Source organism: Galeopterus variegatus, unplaced genomic scaffold (genome assembly GCF_000696425.1).
Source record: "Galeopterus variegatus unplaced genomic scaffold, G_variegatus-3.0.2 Scaffold148, whole genome shotgun sequence".
NCBI lineage: Eukaryota > Metazoa > Chordata > Mammalia > Dermoptera > Cynocephalidae > Galeopterus > Galeopterus variegatus.
Window position 1 is genome coordinate 159,500 of NW_007726259.1, and position 19,218 is coordinate 178,717.

At 31.7% G+C, this 19,218-nt stretch overlaps 1 protein-coding gene across 1 annotated transcript in view; it reads left to right on the forward strand.

Annotated features, from left to right (window-relative positions):
* Positions 1–19,218, forward strand: part of LOC103606978 (mRNA-capping enzyme-like) — a gene marked incomplete at its 5' end in the record, with an annotated part of 205,564 nt that overhangs the window by 153,191 nt on the left and 33,155 nt on the right. Inside the window, one exon of the mRNA XM_008591541.1 lies at positions 8,348–8,414. Coding sequence (XP_008589763.1) covers positions 8,348–8,414 — 67 coding nt within the window. The remainder of the gene's footprint in view (positions 1–8,347; positions 8,415–19,218) is intronic.

Here is a 19,218-nt window from a genome sequence, read left to right on the forward strand (position 1 = left end):
AAAAAAAAAAAAAAAAAAAAAAAAAAAAGAGGCATTCACTCAGGTTTTCTTCTAATACTTGTAAGGTTTCTTTTTTTCTTTATGTTGCACTTCCCAAACCATTTAGAGTTTATTCTAATTAATTGTGTGAAGTTTGGATTTTAGTGTATCTCTTGATAAACAGAAATTATTTATTTTAATGTAGCCAATTTATCAAGATTTTCTTTTATGGTATATTTTTATCTGTGGATAGCCAATTATCCCAGCCCTATTTATTAGAAAGATTATTCTTTCACCACACTCTGCAGTGCCACCTTTGTTATACATCATGAGTCTATGTGTAGGTCTATTTCTAGGTTCTCCATTATATTTCACTGACCTATTTGTCCCAATGGCAACATCATGTTTTCTTTACTGCTGAAGCTTTATAAGAAGTCTTGATATCTAGTGGAGCAAGTCCTCCTACTGTGCTCCTCTTTAGGAGAATCTTTTATATTCTTGTTCTTTTGCTTTCCCATCATATTTTCAAGTGAGCTAATGAAGTTTCTCAGACATCCTGTCAGGGTTTTTGAGATTACATTGAAAATATAAATGGGGTTGTGGATGTTTTATATGGTAACAACATTGAGACTTCCTGTCCGTGAACATGATATATTCTTTCATTTATTTAGGTTTTCTTAAATTCTTTTAGTAACATTTGATAGTTTTATGAACTGAGGTTTTTCACTTTTGTTAGTTTTATTCTTAAATTAAAAATGTTTTTTATTTCATTTTGAATTGGATTATTCTCAGTTTCATTTTCTAACTGCTTGTTGCTGGTCTAGAGATACAGTTAATAGGCTGGCTGGTTGGTTAGCTCCGTTGGTTAGAGCATAGTGTTATAACACGAAGGTCAAAGGTTCAGAACCCTTACCAGCCAGCTGCAAATCAAACAAACAAAAAGAAATACAATTGATGTTTTTCTCTAATTGATCTAGTATCCAGGGATCTTGGTAAACTCACTGATTAATTCTAATAATTTATCTGTATATTCTTTGGTATATATATTTATATGTATAAATAGTATGTATGTTAGTATAATTATATATAGTATAATATATTATTGTATATACTATATATTTCCATATTATATTAATATATTAATTATATACTATGTATACACATATATAATATATTAATTATATAATATGTATACACATATTATATAATATATACACATAATATATAATTAACATATATTAATATATTAATTATAATATTTTAATTATATATTATATATGTTAATTACAATATATAATTACATTATAATATACAATTATATTATGATTATATATTATATAACCATAATATAATAATACATATTCTTTTATAATATTATATAGAATAGTATATATATTTATATTTATAAATAATGAGAGGTTTTTTCTTTCTAATCTTTATATTATTTTTTTCTTGCCTTTATTGCACTGGCTAGGACCTCTAGTACATTGATAAAGAAAACTGGTTATAGAATGCATCCTCAAAATTTTCCCAGTGTAAAATTTAAAAATTTCAACAGTGAGTGTGTTTCCTGCAGGATTTGTTTTATTCATTTATCTATATCCTTTAAATGAAATTTAAAAAGTTATTTTTTCTTTTTTGTTTGCTAAGAGTACTTATACATGGGTGTTTAATATTTTCAAATGCTTTTCATGCCTTTATAATAATATGGTATTTTTTCAAATACTTTTCATGCCTTTATAATAATATGGTATTTTTTCCTCAATTTTGTTCATTGGGTGAATTACAGTGGTAGATTATCTAATGTTAAATCATTCTTAAAATAAGCCCAATTTAATGGTGATGTATTATCTTTTAAAAAAAATTTACTGGATTTTGTTTACTAGTTTTTTTTTAGGATTTTTGTTTTGGTTTTTCTTCTTTTTCTTTGTCTTTCCTTTTCTCTTTTTATTTTTCTGTCTTTTCTTCAATTGGCCTATATGTTTCCTTTCTTATACTGTCAACATTGCATTTTAAAAAAATTAATAAGACTTTATTTTTAGAGCTTTTTATGTTTACAGAAAATTGAGCAGAAAGTGTGGAGAGTGCCCATACACTTTCTCTCCCTTACCTTACAGTTTCCCCTGTTGTTATTTTGCATTAGTATAGTATATTTGTTACAACTGATTAACTAATTTTGATACATTATTAACTAAAGTCCATAGTTTACATTAGGGCTAAATTTCTGTGTTATGTAGTTCTATGGATTTGGATAAAAATCCATAATGTCTTAATTATATTCACCATCATAGTATATAGAATAGCTTTCTTTGCTGCCCTAAAAATTTCCTTAATCCAGTCTGTGGTTCTTTATTTAAAAAATGTTTATTCTGCTCCACCTGTTTGTCCTTCTCTTCCTCACCTTTCAGTCACTGGTCTTTCTGCTTGTCACCATAGTTTTGCCTTTTCCAGAATGTCATATAGTTGGAATCATATAATATGTAGGCTTTTCAGATTGGCTTCTCTCACTTAATAATATGCATTTAACTTTCCTATATGTCTTTTTATGGCTTCATAGCTTACTTCTTTTTAGCGCTGAGTAATATTCCATTTGTCTGCATGTACCACAGTTTATTTTTCCATTTACCTACTGAAGGACACCTTGGTTACTTCCCAGTTTAGGCAATTATGAAAAAAGCTACTATAAACACCTTTTTGCATGGACATAAGTTTTCAATTCCTTTGGGTAAATACCACAAGGAGTGTAATTGCTGGATCATATGGTAAGAGAGTATATTTAGTTTTGTAAGAAACCACCAAACTGTCTTCTGAAGTAGCTATATTATTTTGTATTTCCACCAGCAATGAATGAGAGTTCCTGTTGCTCCACATTCTTACCAGCATTTGGTGTTTTCAGTGTTCTGGATTTTGGCCATTTTCATAAGTGTGTAGTGGTACCTGATTGTTGTTTCAGTTTGCATTTCCCTAATGACATATGATGCTGAGCATCTTTTCCTGTGCTTATTTGCTCTCTGTATATCTTCTTTGGTGAGGTGTTGGTTCAGGTTTTTGCTCATTTTTTAATTGGGTTATTTTCTTATTGTTGAGTTTTACAAATTTTTGGTATATTTTGAATAACAGTCTTTTTTCAGAGATGTCTTTTACAAATATTTTCTTCCAGTCTGTAGCTTGTCTCCTCATTTTCCCTTGATTAACATTGCATTTTTGTATCCAAGTGTCAGAGTTATGCTGACTTTATAAAATGAATTGGGAAAGATTTCTTTTTTATTATCTGGAAAAATTTGTGTATGATTAGAATGAACTTTTCTTTAAATATTTGGTAGAATTTGCTGGTGAATTCATATAGATTTTTTGCTTTTTTGTGGGGATAATATAAAAGGTTTTATAGTAAGACAACTAAGATTTTTTTATTCTTGCTTCAGTTTTAGTATATTTTTCTAGGACTTTTCTATTCTCAATTTTGAAACTTGTTGGAACAAAAGTGTTTATAATATCCTTCTTGGTGTTTATTAGTATATTTAGGCTGTGTTTCCTTTTTTATTCCTTCTACTGATTATTTGTATCTTAATCTTTTTTCTTTGTCAGTCTCATTAGGAATCAATTTAATTATTATTTTANCACTCAGGATCGCGCTGTTTCCCGACACGGGTGCTCCAGACCCGCCGCCATTTTCCCTCCACTCGTAACTGAATTTATTTTAAAATAAAACTTTTTATCACTGCAATAAATAGAAAACCAGAATCGCTAGCCTGAATGGAAGGAAACTGGAACAATAAATACAACCAAAGCAAAACAAAGGTTTTCAATTCTACCTAAATGGCTGTTGCCTAACCAGACTTCTGAGTTGAAGCCCTAGTGCTCTATCTTCAGAAGGGGTATTATCTTAATTATTATTTTAAAAGAGACAGTTTTTAGTGTTTTTGATCCTCTCTAGTCCATGTTTTCTATTTCATGAGTTTTTGCTCATTGTTATTTCTTTCCTTTGGGTTTAATTTACTGTCATTTTTCTGGATTCTTGAGGTGCATACTTAACTCATCAATTTGTATAAAGCATTTCTTCTTTTATATATATATATATTTTGGTTATAAATTACAAAGTTGGATTTAGCCACACCCCACAAATTTTGATATATTATTATTTTCTTACTCAATTCAAAATATTTTATAATTTCAGTTGGGATTTCCTCTCTCACCTATGGGTTATTTATAAGTATACATCTGTCTTTTCAGACAAAGGGGTTTTCTGATTATTTTTATGTTATTGATTTCTAGCTAAGATTTATGTTCCAAGACTGTAATCTGAATTATATTGTTAGAAATTTGCTTTATGGCATATGCTTTTTTTTATTTACATCCTATTAGAAGATTCAAAAAATAATGTAGGACTTCCCAGTAATATGCATTTTTTAAAATTCAAAATGGCACTATTGACCCCGTATTAAGTGTCTTTGTTTTCTTTTTCTTTTTTCCTTAGTAGTATATAAATTGGATGTAGTCTGGTCTTTGAGTTACTTGCTGTCTGGATAAGAAGTAGGATTTTATCTGAATCAGTGTGGAAGATACTGTAAATTGTTTCAAGGTATTTTGTTACAATTTAAAAGTATATGATAATGGATATTGTAGTTATGGCTTTAGACAGAGTTAATTCTGAGTTATTTAGCTTATTTCTAGAAAGATCCCCTTTCCCTTTTTTAACTTTTGATTTGAAATTTAAAGCAATTTTTCTGTGTCTGATATATCATCAGTATATGGTGAATGAGGTTCTTTTAAATAATGTTTATTCTGTTTTTTTAGGTTTTATTTTGTTTTTAAATGAATCTCTTTACTAAATATATTTAGAATACTGTAGCCCCCAAAATATAAAACATACGTCCTTTTAAAGCACAGATAGAAACTTTTAGTTTAGTGTTAGGTGGGCACAAAGAAATCGCAACAAATATTTAGAAAATCGCTACCACACAAACTGTGTTCTCTTACTATAGTTAAGAAATGAATAGTAAAAATACAGTACAGTATTCTTTATCCTGCAGTTTACTTAGACATTTATTCTTTAACTTATGAGCTATTCGGTTTTGAAAATGCATGTTTATTCTATTACCTGACAGATTTTAACTTTTTTACGTGAGAAACTTTTCTGGAAACAATTTGGGGGCTTTCTTTTCAGAACAGATATTTGTTAATATTTGTGTCTGGTAAATTGAAAGCAAAATGAGCATTAGTCTTGCTTATCTTTACTTTTTCAAAAGCTGTAATAGATTTTTTTCCCCAGCAGTGCCTCTTCATTGTTACTTTCCAAAACCATCCTCTTTGGTAGCCACACTACAGAAAGCAAATATTTTAGTGGTTGCTAGCATTTGTATAAAAGTTATGGTAATGTTCACCTAACTCAAAGGCAAAACAATTACTTGGTACTAAATGAATCAAGGTTTCTATTTTAAAATATACATATAAGTTCATTTGTCAGTGCTGAATTAATGCCCTTACTCTGGGGATTTAAAATGTGTGATTGCTATATTCTATACAGGCACCCTGTCATGATAAAATGGTGCCTGTTACTTTTCAATAATTATGTATACAACTTGGCAAAATAATTTTTGAAAGTTAAAAACAGTTAAAGAAATGTTCTATTTTAAAAGGGGGAATTTTTGTTCTCGAAGTATTAATTATGTTATGCATAGCAGGCCTTTTAAATTATGATGCTTATTAAAACCCACTCAAATGAAGGTGTTAAGGATTAATAGGTACATGAATAAGAAAGAACAGTATTTTTAAAGTGAAATATATATACGTGCTATCTAAGTGATATATGTAAGAACTTTTTTGTTTTGAAAAAGGTAGTTTATTAGATAGGCAAGTTGGAGGGAGGGGACACACTAAATTGTATATTGGCAAGCTTCCTGAAATGCATATGCATAGTAATTAGAGGCATATTGATTTTTAAATGTCAGCCAGCTTTCATTCTCTTCCTTTTCTAACATCTATTTGTATGAACAGTGACTATCATTACTTCTAAAGGGGGTTTATCAAGCTTTCTGTGAACATTTGTTATATAGGAAATGAATTACCACTGCTGTATATAACTAACATTAGATTTATGATACCAGCAATGATTTGTGAGTGATTTAAAGTTTAAAGTTTTGTTGGTTAGATTAATTTCTTATTTGTGGAACAGTAGCTAAGAAATTCTCCGTTTCACTGTTGAGGTGTGCGGACATTTCCTATGCTTTCTAATTGAATCTAGTAAACAAATGCCTTTAGTCATGTTTGTAACCTTCAACAATATATTAAATGCATTACTACAAATCATCACTTACATTCCAAATGTATGAAGCTTTTTACTAAGTTGATTTAATTCAGGATAGTGTTCATCAGCTATTAATTTTTTTAGTGGCTTTAATGCTTAATAGGCCCTTAGAGAATGTAGGGAAAAGAGTGTGTTCCTGGGAGACTGAATATCTACCTTATTTCATAGAATCTAAATTGTTTTGAGAGAGTGCTTTTGTGGTCTTACTAGACCCTATCAATGGAGGGTAATCACACAACCACCTCACAGCTGTCACCTGAGAACAATTACAAAACACAATTGAGTATCAGAGGCATCCCAGTTTCAGAGAAGTTAAATTACAAATAAATGGATATCCTGGAATCATTGAAGTAGGTTTTTTTTTTTTTTCCTTTTTGTCTTTTTTACTGACTGGTAACGGGATCACAACCTCGGCGTCGCGCCCGCACCGCGCTCAGCCAGTGAGCGGGAACTGGTCTCCACATGGGATCGCAACCTCGGCGTCGCGCCTGCACCGCGCTCAGCCAGTGAGCGGGAACTGGTCTCCACATGGGATCCGAACCCTCAGCGGGAGCGCCGCTGCACTCCCAAGCGGCGCACTCTCCAGTGCGCCACCGGGCCAGCCCGAAGTAAGGTTTTTGAAGCCACTAAATGAATTTCAAAGAGATGGTTATGATAATAATCTTTCGTTCTAATTTTCTGTGATTAGACCAATATGGTACATTGAAAATTTTTCATTTGATTGTTTTGAGTTTGCAGGGTTTTTCTTTACTTTAGTTACTACTCAATGTTTCACTCTCAGTTTCATGCAATAGAATTTACAGCTATTCTAGAGACCATCAGAATTCTGTTACCTTCCTTAAAAGTCTATTAATTTTTACTGTCCAGACTCTAAGAAGAGTTTTGGCCTGGTAGCTTTGGGTAAGAAGTACAAATAATTTTTTTTCTTTTTCTTTATGTACAGTACTGTTGAGACTGGGGTTGTGTCTGTTTATTCACAATGTCCATTAGGGAAAGATTTGTGATAAAAGAAGGATGAGATATATCTACACTTAGCTTAATTAAACACAAGAATATTTGATTATGTCCTTCCCATACCCTGTACCACTACCAGTTTTTCTCTACACATTCCACAAACACAGATCTAATGATGCTATTTCTTCATTCATAATGTTTCAATGCAATCAAGATTGATAGACCTCTTAAAAGTGGAAACAGAAAGGAAGGGATGATTCAGGGAAGGTAATCATTTTTATTTTATTTTATACGTACTCTATATGGTTTGATTTTTATTTCCATATACATTTATTGTTTTATGAGAATAAGTACATTTTTTAAAATATAACTCCATATTGCGTACAAAATGAATAGATGGCATTTGAAATTCTTCATGGTCCATTCCAAACTTCCTTTGGATTCTTATCTCCAACTAGATTATCCCTTATTTCAGTCATACTTGTCTATTCTTTGTCTCAAATCGTCTGTATCCTCAGGACTTCATTTAAATTTCTTCCTTTGTGTTACCTACTGTGTAAGGCTAAGTCCAAATCCCATCTATTCAAACTTTTCCAGATCTCTTCATAGCAAGAACCTCTTACCACTACTTTCCAATGGTGAATATCTCTATTATACCACTTACTAGAAGCTAGCTTTTGTTAGGTTTAATTATTTACGTATCAGGTTTTCCTGTTAGATTTTAGGACTGAATTATTTGGATTTTTATTATCTTCTGTAATGTGTAGTATAGACATGTGATGAGTGTTTATTGAATTGAATCTTTATAAATTTTTAGATATCATTTCCTTTAATTCTTTTTGTTCTTTCCCAAAGACACTATGTAGTAATTTTGTCAGAATGTGTTAAAAAGTGTTCTACGCGTAAGTTTTCATTCTCAACATTTGACCCATTACTTTCTGAAATATAAGCATTATTCCTTTGCTGGTTACTGTCTTATAGTGCAAAAGTCAGTAATTACATAGATTTTTTTTTTAAACAGCATCTATCTATTATACAAATTTTGGTAATTATACAACCTTACATATAAGGAATAGTATTTTATAAATAATGCTTTTTTTCCCTTTGTAGGTTGCTTCCTCAGAATGTTGGCCTTCTGTATGTTGGAGGTTATGAAAGACCGTTTGCACAAATCAAGGTATGATTGTTCATGTTAGTGTACTTTTCCTGGATGTAGTTCACTTGTCCAGAAACCACCAAAAACTTGCTAATAACCACCAGCATATCAAAAATATTATGAATGTGAATATTATGAATGTGAAGTAATAATTTCATTGGCTTTTCTGTTATTTCTGCTGAAGAAGTCATTCAGATTTTCAAAGGAATTGATTATTTTAATATTCTTGCCCATAGTAAAGTTGACGTTGACTTTGACTAAATTCTGATTAACTTAGAAGAGTTCATTTAGAGCTACACAGGTTAGTCTTTCAGATCATTCCTTTTGCCATTAAAAAATAACTAACAGCTTTACTCATACAACAAAGTGTACATATTTAAAGTTTACAATTTTGACATGCTTACACTTGGGGAATTATCACCACAATCAAGATAATGAACATATTCATCACCCCCAATTTTCCTTATGCCCCTTTGAAATATCTCTCTCTCCCGCCTTTCCTTTTTCCCTTCCAGTCCCCAGGCAACCACTGATCTGATTTGTGTCATTATAGATTAGTTTGCATTTTCTACAATTTTATATAAATGGATCCTCTCTCCGCACCCCCAACCCCTTGAGTGCCTGCACATCTTTTTAACTCATCATCTTAAGATTCATCAACTTGTTGTACTTTTCACTAGTTCATTCTTTTTTAATGTCAAGTGGTATTCCATTATATGACTATAGCAATTTGTTTATCCTTTCAACTGTTGATAGAGATTTAGGTTGTTTCTAGTTTTGGGCTATTACAAATATAAAGCTGCTATGAACATATGTGTGAAAGTCTTTGTATGGACATATCCTTTCCTTTCTCTTGAGTAAATACCTAAGAGGGGAATGACTGGATTAAATGGTAGTTGTGAAACTACCAAACTGTTTTCCAAAATGGTTGTTCCATATTACATTTGCATAGCAGTGTGTGAGATCGCTAGTTCCTCCATGTCCTCATTCCCATTTGGTATGGTCAGTCTTTTTCAGTTTAGCCGTTATCATAGGTATGTAGTAGTATTTCACTGTGGTATTAATTTACATTTCCATAATGAATGAGCCTTTTTTCATGTGTTTATTTGCCATCTAAATGTCTTGTTAAATGAGAAATATGTTTAAATTTTGCCGTTTATTATTGAGTTTGAGCATTTTAAAAAATATCATCTTGATATAAGTCATTTATCAGATACGTGATTTGCAAATATTTTCTCCAGGCTATGGCTTGTCTTTTCACTTTCTTAACAGTGTCCTCTGAGTTTGAGCATTTTAAAAAATATCATCTTGATATAAGTCATTTATCAGATATGTGATTTGCAAATATTTTCTCCAGGCTATGGCTTGTCTTTTCACTTTCTTAACAGTGTCCTCAAAGAGCAGAAGTTCTTAATATTGATGAAGTTAGTTTATTAGTTTTTCTTTCATGACTCATACTTTTGGTGTTGTATCTAAGAAATATTTGCCTAACCTAAAGTCACAAATATTTTTCTCCTGTGTATTCTTCTAGAAGTTTTATAGTTTTAAGGTTTATATCTAGGTTTATTTCCATTTGAGTTAATTTTTGTATGTAGTTCAAGATGCAAGGTGTGGATTGATGTTCTTTTTTTTTTTAAAATGTGAATGTCCAGTTGTTACAAAACCATTTTTGAAGTGATTAAAAGACTATTATTTCTACCATTGAATTTCCTTTACATCTCTGTTGACAATTAATTGATCATATATGTGTGAATCTATTTCTGGACTCTTTATTCTGTTCTATTGACCTATGTCTCTGTCCTTCCACCAGTACCCCACTACATTTGATTACCATAGCTTTATAATAAATCATGAAGTCAAGGTGTATAAATCTTCCAACTTTGTTCTTTTTCTAAGTTGTTTTGGCTTATCTAGGTTCCTTTAATTTTCATATGAATTTTTAGAATCATCTTGTTAATTTCTATAAAAATGCCTGTTGAGATTTCGGTTGGGATCAGGTGGAAACTATAGGTCGATTTGAGAATTGAAATCTTAACAATATTGAATTATGCAATTCATGAAGACCCCATCTCTTTCTATTTATTTAGATCTGTAATGACTCTCAGCAGTATTTTGTTGTTTTCAGTGTATTGTTCTTGCACATTTTCAAAACAAATTTATCTGTAAATATTTCATTTTTTGATGCTATTATGAATGTTTTTAATTTCAATTTCTGATTGTTCATTGCTAGTATGTAAAAACATGATTTTCTTATGTGTTGACTTTAAATCCTATAATCTTATTATACTCAGTTATCAGTTCTAGTATCTTTTTTTATAGATTTCATAGGATTTTCTATATAAATGATTATATCATCTACTGAGAAAGACAGTTCTCCTTTCTTTCTGATCTGGATGACTTTTATTGCTTTTTCTTTATTGCACTAGCTAAAACCTACATTACAGAGATGAATAGAAATGGTGAGAATAGACATCCTTGCCTTGTTCCTAATCTTAGAGAGGAAAGCATTCAATCTTTCTTCAAAAATTGTTTTTATCATAATATTAGTTGAGGATTGATTAATTGATTCTAAGCAGGCTTTGTTATAAGAAATGAAAGAACATTATTAACGTTAAAGGCAGTTAATAAAAGGGAAGGTTTGAGGTCATCCTTTTTTTGTTTTTTAGCTTTTTGTTAATGTTTTTGAGGAGGCCTGTAAAATTTGTTATGTGGATTTTTTTTGTTTTATTTTGTTTTCTGATTTTTCTTTATATTTGTTTTTTGGCTTCATGAGTTATTTTTCTCCTGTTAATTTGAGGGTTGTAAGTTTAAACTTCTTTCCACCTGCATATATGACATATATTTTTATGCTTTAAAAAACAAGTTTTCAGAGTAGACTGAGCCTAAATGTGACATCCAAGATTATTTGATACTAAGGATTTTCAGTTACAACATCAACAGTCTTAAATGAAAAATCTTAGTTACCATAGAATCAGCACCTCTTTAAATTACCTCCATTAATTTAACCTAAATCAAAACACTCTCAAAAGTCCATTATTAGGATCTGAAGTTTCTGGTTCCTTAAGTAATGATAAGTATTCAGGTACATTTTTTTCCCCTATCTATTTTTAATATCCCTGGAATGAGTGGAGGTGAGGTGGCAAGAGTCTCTTCATGAACCTCCCTCACTATCCCATTCACTGAACTCAGTGGTATAGCCCAGAATCCTAACAGGTTTCAGCAGGAACATTTCTGACAGCTCAGTTTTTTTTCCATCCAGGGGTTTGGAAAATTCTGTTTCTCTTTATTAGAACTGAAATAACTAAAAAGTGAGAGGCTTATCTCTGATATATTTAGGGAAGGATAGATTCTTTTTGCATATGGATATAAGTTACAGTGTGTCTCAAAAGCATAGTCTCAATATATTTGTGAGGGTAATTCCTCTATCACTTACCTGACTTATTAACATGGCATTTTCTTTAGCTGGGTCTTTTCTAACAAGCTCAGTGACAAGGTCAATCCTGTGTAAATCCTTTATGCCTTTATAATCAAGTGTGTAGGAAAAAAAGTCCATTATTTTAGGTTGTCTTTTTCCTTTGATGTTGCCATGGGAAAGGTTTATCTCCTTCACTGTGAAAAGATTTCTTATTCTTATAATTGTTGGCGTTCTTTTATAATTCCTATGGCTCTGCCTAATCTCTACCTAGTTGGAATACTTATAAGTTAATTGAAGAAGAATAAAAAAAATCATAGTTTAAATGCCTGAGATTAAGCTAAAAATTTAAGGTTTATTTCCTGCTTTGCCTTGTAACTGACTTCTTGTGAACATGAAATGCTAGTGTTTGTTATGTTAATTTTTCTCCCATTAAACTAACTAATGATATCATATCTATGTTATCTGTCATAGATGTCAAATATAACCGTTGAAAATGGAGACTGCTTTGCTTTTCCTAAGAACATATTGGTTTTTTTTTTTTTAATAAATCGGAATATGAAATTGTTTACTTGATCATTGAGGAAAGGGAATTCTCATTCATTAACATCATAGGACTTAATAAGTTCCTCAGTATGGGTGGCTTGATGTTAGATCTCTTTAGCTCTGTTTGCTAAAGAGATATTTTATAATTGCATTTCTAAAAAGGAGCTACATTTTATAAAGGTCAGAAAGAGAAAAAGAAAAACACAAAGGATAATAGATATTTGGACAAATGTTGGATGAGTTCAGAAATTTGCTATAGCACACCAATAAATATCTGCACTATTGGTACATAATATGAATCACTACAACTATCCTTACATCTGAACACATACATACTCTTCCATTATTTACCCATCTTTTAGTTTTCTATCCAAGCCCTAAATAAAGACATAAATATGTATAAACATGAGACTTCAGCATAGTCTTAGACTGGTACATCTTCAAGCTAGTTTTATGTTTCATTTTTTTTAGGAGAAGTTATTCTAACATAACTTTTATCTCTTAACATTTTCAGTAAGTCATGGGGAAGGTTCTTTTTTCAAATAAGCTCAGTCATTTTATATATAATTTTTACCCAAGTCAGTGACTCTACTCTCAGATCATTATTAACCCTTTTCAGAAACCTATGAAAACTATGAACCCTCTCCCTAGAAAAATTTACATACACACTTTTGCTTATCATTTCAGAGGTTTCATGAACCCCACTGAAGTACATTCAAGGACCCCAAAGGAAGAACCCTTAATTTTCAACCCTTTTTTAAATTAAAAAGTGAATAAGATGTTTTTCCAAGTTTTTCTCTTAACCAAAAAGATATTGAATACATAAAAATTTAAGTTTTCAGCTCTATTTACAATAGCCAAGATATGGAACCAACCTATATGTTCATTGACAGATGACTGGATAAGAAAAATGTGGTATATATGCACAATGGTGTACTACTCAGTCATAAAAAAGAATAAAATTCTGCCATTCACAGCAACACAGATGAGCTTGGAGAAAATTATGTTACGTGAAATGAGAGAGAGAGAGAGAAAGAGAGAGAGAAGAGGGGAGGGAGAACATTATAAAGTGTTGAACTTTGAGAGAGAGAGAGAGAGAGAAGAGGGGAGGGAGAACATTATAAAGTGTTGAACTTTCAAGGAGGAAAAAACAGACCTATAGTTACTAAAGCTGAGAAGTGGGGAGGGAGAGGAGGGTTACAGAGTAATAGGGTAAGGGACACAAAGAATAGTTATAATTTGTAATGATGAACATGCTAATAATATTTGATCATCACATACTGTACACAAATACTGATAGTCAACTCTGTACCCCATAAATATGTATAACCAATTATGTTTCAATTCAAAAAGTAAATTTAAATAATAAAATAAAATTCACCCTTAAAAAAATTTTAAGTTTTCAGGGGAAAGTTGTCATCTGAAGAACTTGATTTTGTTTATAGATACATAATAATAATAATTGTATATACTTATGGGGTACATTAAAGAACCTGATTTTAAACATGCATGATTATTGTCTTGTTTTATCCTAAAATATAGTAAACTAAACACTGATCATTTTATAATGAGTTATAATACAGAGTAAGAAAGGAATTGCCTCACATATCCAGTTATTGTTTTATGCTGTAAATGAAGCAGATTTCACCCTCATTCAAGACCGTAACTTCTTTTGACTTTCTTAGGATTGAGTTGTTTCTAAATGTACATGGCTGTATGTGATTTAAGGTTTTATTAAGAAAAAGATATGTTTCATTATACCTTTATATGCAGTCTCTGAAATTAAAAAAAAGAGAGGTTTGGATTTAAATAAAATTTTGGCTTATTTCTATTTATATGCTTTCAAGCTGCTGGAAGTTTTTCGGAAATTCTTTATATGAGGTTGGGTATTTCTGTATATCTTTGCCTAACACCTTTGTCTTAATTGTGTGTGTACATATATATATTCTGTTATTCATACTTTATTTTTGTAGATATGTTCATGTGTAAATAATAGTTTACATTTTATACTTATTATTCTATGTCGTTTTCTAGAGCATTTCACAGTCTAGTAAAAAATCTTAACACTATTCTTATAGGTTTCTAGTCCTGGAGGCTCTGCTTGGCAGCCAGAATCCATAAAACCAAGAAGGATTGAAGTCTGTCAGCATCACTTTTAATCAACCAAGGGGTTGTTATGGAAAGACTCAAGGCCACAGGGCTGTCCCTCCCGAAAGGGCTTGATATTAGTTGCCTCTTCCAGTTCTGACAGCCCAAAAAGTGGGAGGCTGTGAGGCTGAGTCAGACCCAAGTTTCTACTTTGACACTACAGAAAGGCTAAAAAAAGTCTTCTGTACTTTAAATATGAATTCCATGCAGTAATCATATGTGAAAAGTAAGGACTATAACCGTTATTAGGGATTATTTTTTCTGAGGCAGTTATTTTATAGTTAGTACAGCTAAGTATTCCCTTCTGCAGAGTCTGGTTCCACCCCTGCTGAGTGACGGAGTGCCATTAGTCATAGTCACATACTCTGTAAGCTTTCTGAACTTGAATTTTAAAAAATCTCCTTACAGCCAAGGAAATGTAACATTGGTGTTTGTATTAATGCACATATGTAATAGATGCAGAGAAATATTTATTTCCTCTTCGTTTTTGAGTTTATATTTGAAAATTCATCAAACCATCCCCTTCAGACTTTTTTCTATTTAAAAAAGTAGAATATTTTTTCCTTTAAGGTATTTTGAGATCAGATTGTTACTTGTTACTTTAAAGATATTTTTAAGATGGTTAAAAAATCAATTATAATTTTTAGGGTAAATTAAACTTAAAGGTAAAGTATGTATTTTGGATCTTTTGATTATGAAAAGACTGAGATATGCTAGGAAAACTGATGGTAATGATTGCTGCCTGACGATCTTTTAGAAAATATAGGGCTTATTAGATCCACACTATTTTTACTAAAGGAAACTATTTAACATCCATATTTTATCAGCACCAAACTCTAACCAGTTGAGCTAATCAGCTAGCCCAACATCCATATTTTAAATGTCTAAAATATCTGAAGAATTATATTATGTAAAGATGCAGTCCTTAAAACTGAGTGTTCTAGATTGGTGGCTTCCAAACTTTTGCCCATAAGCTATAGGAATATAAGAAAGGTATTTCCATCAGGATCCAGCATACATACAAATCCAAAAATTTATACACTACAATGTAAAAGGAAGATTCAAAAGAGGTGTGATAACATTCTGTTCTGTTTCTTTTTCTGTTGATTTGGCTTTTAAATGCTGATCTCAACCCATTAAATGAATTTCTTTATTGGAAAATGGGTCACAACTCACAATTTGGCAAACATGTTCTCAGAGTCAGACTTTTGTCCAGCTAATGCTGCCATATGCTTGTGGCAGGATAATTCCACATTTATATGATACAGATGAGAATGAGGAAGCTTACCTCCTCCTGAATTGGTGATAGCCCTCAGAGTGGCTTTGTTAGGGGAAGAAAAAGAGGAAATGTCATAGTTGCTGGGAAGAAGGAGGGGAGGAGGAAAATATAGGAAGAGATAAATGAGAAATGAATTCAGATGTTTTATGGCGCCAAATAAAGCTATTTTCTGTCTCAAAAATCCTAATTCTGAGTAACAGAATGGCACCTTCCACACCTGTTCTGTCTTCCAAGTGATTTCATATATTTTGAGGATAGTGAAAGAAATAAATATAAGATCTCTCCTAGATTAAAAAAAAAAATTAGAAATTGAGGTGGGTGAGAACTTGAGAGAAAGCAATGTAATCAGATCTAGATCTATGTGACATTCATTGAATAATGGCTAAATTTTCTGTAGTATTGTTATTGATGAGGCAAATTTTCAGTGTCTCATAGTACAGTAATAAGGGATGAAGTGGTTATCCCTTTGTTGGAAATAGATTCATGAAGTAAAAGAAGCTTCAAAACAAAAAACACTCATGGAAGCTAAGAGTCTCCCTACTTTCACACAGTCACTATTAAGTTGACGACAACTTCTTGTCCTGTACATTTTCTGACAGTGCTTCAGGGTCACTGCCAGGCTCTCAAATGAGTCCACACTATAATTTTCTGGATGTTAAAATGTCATGCATTATTTACTAACAAGTCCTATAGTAATTGCAGACTGGGGCTCTAAAAAGTACTCTCAAAAAGGTGGTTCTCCTGTCAAGATGCTTTTGGTAGCATTGTTGCCAAGACAGAGTGACACTTAGGCAGGTTGTCACACATGTTTCAGTCTTAGAATTCTTTATCTTCATGTCCTTAGAAAATTTATCAACAAGACTATAAACCTCATGAGGGCTGGGCTATGTCTTGTTCACTGCTGTATCCTCAGCATTTAGTCTAGTTCCTGGCACATAAAAGCACTGAGTAAATATTTGTTAACATGTTTATTGAAGAATGTCTAGAAAGTAAGTGCTTTTTACTATTAAGTATTTATCGTTTAAAAGCTCTGGTTCTAGTTACATACGTATTTACTGCCTTAAAACTTTATTTTTTAATCTATTACATCTTGAGTTGATATATCTTTGTGGCAATATAAATTAATTTTATTTTCTAATTTAAGATTGTGATTGTAAATTATTAACATCAGCAGCTTTATTTGAAATGTAGGGTTTTTTTTGAATACATCATTGTGAGAAAATTTTAAATATAGCCCTCAAATTGTTTTTGGATTAAGAAAGTTAGCATTTTTCTTAGCTGCAAATTCCAATGACTATCAATCTTTCTTGAGCTAGTCACTTTATAGGAAAATATTGGAAGTTATTTTGGCATGATTTAGTATCTTTTTAAATATTATACACAATTATCAAGGTGAGTTCTTGTTAAACATAGGTTGGAGCCAGAAAGAATAAACAGTTCCCTTCTTGTAGCTTTGAAAAGTTCTCAAAAATACAAAAGTGACTGGTATGCTGTACTTTGCCTACTTAGGTAATTTACAACGCAGTGGACCTCCTATTTTGGTGAAAGGAAATAAGATGGTACTTCTTATCCCCTTGGTTTTTTGTGTATTTGTTGTTGTTGTTTTGCCAATATTTTACTTCTAAAAAGACGTAGTTCTCTAACTAGAATTTCAAAGGCACTGATAACCATGTAAATATAAAAGATTTTACCTAAAAGGGTTGTTACTGAAATCATATGTCTGGCAATGCCACAGGTTTTGATCTAGATTTAGATTTATATTAGACATCTAGAAGTTATGTTTTACTTTTATTCTCACAGAAAGGAGAAAAATCATTTTTCTAGTGAAAAGTCAGTTATAAAAGAATATTCTCTTGACTAATAAAGCTTCAAAAACAAAACAACGCACCCCACCCCATCCCAAATACAGACACAACAGTAAAGACCTATTTCAAGTGGCCCATAACAGTGATTCAGGCAGTTAGAAAAGCTCTAGGCCAGTGCTGCTTTTTGTTGACTCTTCTGACATGTGCATTGTAAACAGCCACCAGTAAGCAAAATAAGACCCATTCTCCTGATTATTTTCCTTCTGTTCTCTCCTGCTACCCCCCAAAAGAGCAGTAACAAACTCTGAGTATAGATTCTAGGTAATACAAACTTATATAGGTTGCTAAAATTTGTGTTAGGAAGTGTTAAAGTTGGTACTGGAGCACCAGAAGTTTGGAGACTGCTGCAGTAAGTGACATCTGTCATAAATAAATACAGTGCGTAGGTAGGAGGGATCTTTGATTTTCTAAAACAGGAATAAAGAAATATATTCAAGTAAATCTAATAATCCTTTAAAATAGTTTTTTCTAAACTGTGAGCTAAATATTTGTCTTCTCCATATCCTAAAATTTCATTATCTATAGAATTAATTGCTTGTACGTAAAAATGACACGTGTAGTTCAAGAAACTCGTGAACTATACTAAATGCAATGAAATATAAGATTTGGAGAGATTATGATAAATTTAAGTTTAACACTGCAAATAGAAGTCAGCATTGAGGTACCACTTGGATATTTATGGTTTTACTAAAATATGTTAAATATTTAAGTAATAGTTAAATTCTTTCTACAGTGTCACCAGGTCAGATTGTTTCTTTTTTTTTTTTTTTTTTCCTTTTTTGTCTTTTTTACTGACCGGTAACGGGATCGCAACCCTCGGTGTTGCGCCCGTACCGGGGACCGGCAACGGGATCGCAACCCTCGGTGTTGCGCCCGCACTGCGCTCAGCCAGTGAGCGGGAACCGGTCTCCACATGGGATCCGAACCCTCGGCGGGAGCGCCGCCGCGCTCCCAAGTGGCACACTCTCCAGTGCGCCACCGGGCCGGCCCAGATTGTTTCTGATACCCAGAAAATAGCTACACAAGTGGTCATTCATCTGCTTAGATAGTATGTTGTTTTTGATTAAAATACTTTTAGGTAATTTTACTTGACTCAGTTAAATAACTTACAATTTTTCACTAGTTTTCTGCTAAGATTTAAGTCTGATAACTGTCAAAATATTAACAGAAAACACACAATTTTATATATATATATATATATCGATATATACACACACACACACACACACATGCTCTTTAACTAAACAATCTATCCACAATCTATGTGGACAAACAAAATGACATTTTGTTGTTTGATTATTCAGAATTTCTTCTCAATAGATTGCAGTATTTTAGAATCAAATCTGGCTTTCTAAGTCTTAGCCAATAAAAGCAATTATCTAATGGAAATTTTGTTCAAAATAAATTGGGCGGGTGCAAAAGGGGCTGAGACATTGAGAAACAAGTAATATAAAAGAACATTTAATTTATCCCTAATGTATAATAATTTTTTTTTCCATTTTATCATGATATGTTATGACCATGTTGATATCTTTTTTGGAACTTTTACCTTTTTTCCCTTTGTCAACTTTTTTT